The sequence below is a fragment of the Arachis duranensis genome, chromosome 3 (assembly GCF_000817695.3).
Source record: "Arachis duranensis cultivar V14167 chromosome 3, aradu.V14167.gnm2.J7QH, whole genome shotgun sequence".
In the NCBI taxonomy this organism is placed as follows: Eukaryota; Viridiplantae; Streptophyta; class Magnoliopsida; order Fabales; family Fabaceae; genus Arachis; species Arachis duranensis.
In genome coordinates, this window is record NC_029774.3 from 117,604,720 (window position 1) to 117,609,283 (window position 4,564).

At 39.7% G+C, this 4,564-nt stretch overlaps 1 protein-coding gene across 1 annotated transcript; it reads left to right on the plus strand.

The window, feature by feature from the left end:
- The first annotated feature begins 1,185 nt into the window (after window positions 1-1,185).
- Window positions 1,186-1,977, plus strand: LOC107480436 (uncharacterized). Its single transcript, XM_016100580.1, has one exon. It carries the CDS (start codon window positions 1,186-1,188, stop codon window positions 1,975-1,977), a length of 792 nt encoding a protein of 263 aa, XP_015956066.1.
- The last annotated feature ends 2,587 nt before the right edge of the window (window positions 1,978-4,564 follow it).

The window sequence follows — 4,564 nt, forward strand, 5'->3', positions numbered from 1 at the left end:
AAATAATTAAATCAAATCAAAATATAATTAAAAAATATTAAAAATTTTTAATTTAATTTAATTAATTTAATTTAATTTCATAAATTTATTATATTAACCACTAATTAAAACTACTGTTATAATATCACTTAATGTATTATGTTAATAAATTCTAACGTGATTAATAACATAATAAAAAGGAAACTAATATGATTATCTTAAAGGAGAAGAAGGAAACACTATCTTATCGTTGAAAATTAAACCATGTAGGCCACCATGTTTAATTTGTTTAGGTAAAAAAAATCTGTTTTGTTTTTGTTAATGCTGAAATTATCTGTTTTGAATTAGATAAATCAAAATTCAATTGAGAGAAAGATTTTGAAATATTAGAATATTTTAATTTGAGTCGATTTAATTTAATTTTATAAACTTATCATATTAATCATTAATTAAAATTATTAGTATGGTATTATTTAATATGCTATATCAATAAATTCTGACGTCGTTAATTAAAAAAATAAAAAATACAAGGTGGATACTATAATGAAGATGGCATAATTGTCTTTATATGAGTATATTTCTTTTTGACCTTTGGATGATGGATTGTATGGTTAGATTTTGATATTTATAAAAGTGTTGTTTTTGTTTAAAGTGTGGCTAAATAAATAAACCACACTTTTAACCAAAGCATCTTCATGAGAAGATATTTTTGCCATCTTCATTATAGTATCCACCAAAATACAAATGTGACTATCTTACAAATTTTGAAGGGCAAAACACCAAAATAAACCAATAGGAGAATTTTATTACCCAAATCAGCTAAAACTAAAATTTTTTCAGCAATCTACCAATGAACAAATATATATAATTCGAATCAACTCGATTTGAATTGCAAATGCAAGTAATTCGAAACAACTTGTTTCGAATTACCATTGAAATAAAAAGCATGTAATTCGAATCAAGTAGATTCGAATTATCCTTTATTAAATCGAATCAAATCGATTCGAACTAGTAGCAAAATGGACCAATACGTAATTCGAATTAGGTCGACTCGAATTACTAAGGAAAACAAAGCATTAGTTAATTCGAATTCAGTTGATTCGAATTATGTGTATATAGTTCGAATTAGGTTGTTTCGAATTAGTGTGTTCCAGGCCTGTATATATATGTGATGAACGTGAGTTGCTCTCAACATTGAGGGGTCATATGGCTGGTGAGGACAGTTTTATAGTGTTGGTTCACCACAGAGGATCGATTAAGAGGAAAACTCGGTCAGGTGTCAAGTTCACCGATAAGGATCATCTCTGTATTATCGTGAGTTCTACGATGAGTTATGATGACCTTGCTAGGTCTGTACTGGAAAAACTTGGTCTGGAAGGTGTTAAAAGGGTAAAGAAGTTTTTCTATCACATTCCAATCACGGTGCTCCAAGATAGCGTGAAGTATGATAGTTTCACGATCAGGAATGATGAGGACTTGCAGGTCATGTTTCTTTGTCGCCGGCAGTTTTTCAAAGTTCGGACACCGGAGCTGTTGGCAAAGCTGGTTGATGTGGTGTCCAGCTCGGGGGGTTCGAACCGGAATACCAACGCTTTAGCGACGGTTGCCGGTTCTAGCTCAAGACCTGCCGTTACATCTTCCTCAGTCCCTGCTTACGAGCCACCCGCCCCGCCTGTTGCCTCCCCTTCGTTTGCTGTTGATCTCAACGGCAGTGTTGGCGACGAGGTTGGAACAACGGAACTTTTTTGGACCTCTGTACACTGTGCTGCACCGGCTAGGGCTGGAGATGGATTGTTTGATGATGTAGAGGACGATGATGTCGAGCCGGATATGATTGCTGATGATAGTGGCGATGAGATCGAAGCGAGTGAGCCTGCCGGTGCCGGTGGTAGCTCTAGCTCTGGCACGCAGCAGTACCCTCCACATTTTTCATCTTTGGACTTGGATGCCATGAGGCAGCCGGGGGTACCTGGGGAGGCTGCAGGATTTGGGTTCTGAGTTCGGAAATGGGTGCACATGGTTGATTCGGCTGAGTCTCCGGCAGCGCAAGGGCATATGGGAGGTCAAACGGTACAATGGACCGCACACTTGTCTCGTCAGCTCTATCTCCAATGATCACAGGAGTTTGGATTATCATGTGATATCGGCATTCATTATGCCAATGGTTAGAGCTGATGCATTCGTTAACATCAAGGTGCTCCTAAATGCGACTGCGTCGCACTACGGATTCAGGCCGACCTACAGGAGGGTCTGGATGGTGAAGCAGAAGGCTGTTGCGCTCATTTATGGTGACTGGGACGAGTCTTACAACGAGCTCCCACGGTGGGTGTTAGGAGTGCAGGTGACAATGCCTGGTTCTATTACAGTTCTTCGGACTAGCCCTGTTCGACTTGGGGACAGCTGGACGAATCTCAGACTTATTTTCACAGACTGTTCTGGACTTTCCCACCATGTATCAAGGCATTTCGTCATTGCAAGCCGTTGGTTAGTATTGATGGGACCCATCTCTTTGGTAAGTATGGGGGTACTCTGCTTGTGGCAATTGCACAGGACGGGAACTTCAACATACTCTCTGTTGCATTCGCGCTAGTCGAGGGTGAGAATGTTGAGTCTTGGTCATTCTTTCTCTCCCACCTCCGTCAGCACGTTACACCATAGCCAGGTCTGCTCGTTATCTCTGACAGGCATAACGGCATCAAGGCCGCCCTTGAGGCTCCCGACGGTGGCTGGCTACCTCCGGCTGCATACCGAGCTTTCTGCATTCGGCACGTAGCAGCAAATTTTGCCCTCACCTTCAAGGGTAAAGACGCAAGGAGGCTTCTCGTGAACGCTGCCTATGCTAAGACGGAGGTCGAGTTCCATTACTGGTTTGATATTCTTCGCTCGGAAGATCCGGCGATGTGTGAATGGGCAAACCGGATTGAGTATTCATTGTGGACACAGTATTGCGATGAGGGCCGAAGATTCGGTCACATGACGACAAATATATCTGAGTGTGTGAATTCAATCCTCAAGAGTGTGAGGAACCTTCCTGTATGCTCGTTGGTTAAAGCAACGTACGGTCGGTTGGCCGAACTTTTTGTTCGCAAGGGGAGAGAGGCGGAGGCCCAGCTGGGTACGGGACAACAATTCAGTCAACACCTTGTTAAATGTATCGATGCCAACTTGAAGACGGCAAGGTGCTTCACAGTTACTTTGTATGACAGGGACAACTCGGAGTACACGGTCGCAGAGAACACTCCTACTGGTTCTTTCTCCCTTGGTAGCTACAGGGTGTCACTCGGATCTTAGACATGTGATTGCGGATACTTCCAGGCACTGCATTTCCCTTGTCCGCACGCACTGGCATACTGTGCTTACTCACGAGTCACTTGGCACTCCTATGTCCACCCAGTCTATCGACTCAATAACGTTTTTAGTGTTTATCAGATGGGATTCAGACCTCCAATCCCAGAAGGTTTCTGGCCACCATATGATGGGCCGACGGTAATACCGGACCCGAACAAGAGGCGTGCAAGGGAGGGTCGTCCCAGGTCTACTCGGATTCGGACGAACATGGACAAGACAGATCCAAACCGGCCTAAGAGATGCGGCTTATGTCGGCTCCCCGGACACACTCGTCGGAGCTGCCCACAGGTTGGAGGTAGCCAGGGAGGACAGTGATAGATGGGTAGGGTTGGTTTTGCGTTGTTTGATTTACTACTGTACTATGTTTTGAATTTTAGTTATGTAAGGTTAAAAAATTTCTTAGTTGCAAACGCTTTGTATGTCTGTTGTTTAAAGTAACGGAACTAATATAAATAAGCAAAGTAACAAGTAAAAGTGATTCGAATGAGCTTGGTTCCAACTCCTTATATAGGGAACTAACAAGTAATTCGAATCAACTTAATTCGAATTACCTTTCGAATCAACTTGTGAATAATTCGAATGAACATGATTCGAACTCTATTGAGTCACGTTTCCATACTAATTCGAAACGACTCAATTCGATTTAGCCACCATTAATTTGAATCTACTTGATTCGAATTACATGCTTTTTATTTCAATGGTAATTCGAAACAAGTTGTTTCGAATTACTTGCATTTGCAATTTGAATCGAGTTGATTCGAATTATATATATTTGCTCATTGGTAGATTGTTGGAAAAATTTTGGTTTTGGCTGATCTGGGTAATAAAATTTTCGCATTGGTTTATTTTGGTGTTTTGCCCAATTTTAAATGATAAATATAAAATTCAATTAAAAAATTATTTAAAAACTAATTTAAAAAACAAATAATTTTTTAAAAATTAATTTAACTATTTACTCCGACAAAATTAGTTGTTAGAAAGTAGGAGTAGTAGCAATCATCACAAACACTAAATTAAAGCTCTAAAAATATTTTGTACTACATCTATCATTTAAGAAGTAAAAAATAGTGGTGGAACCGTAATGTTTATTTAAAACGTGATTAAAAAAGCATCGCTTTCCTATTTATAATCCAGCGGCACGTAGCAGTTCAGCTGCACATTAATATATAATGGCCAGATTCAATTCACTTTTTTTTTTTTTTCAAGAACATATTCCATTTAATTTATTTAATTTTTG

Coding starts and splice junctions, on each gene's coding strand:
- LOC107480436 (XM_016100580.1), top strand. CDS start 1,186: ATGGCTGGTGAGGACAGTTTTATAGTGTTGGTTCACCACAGAGGATCG.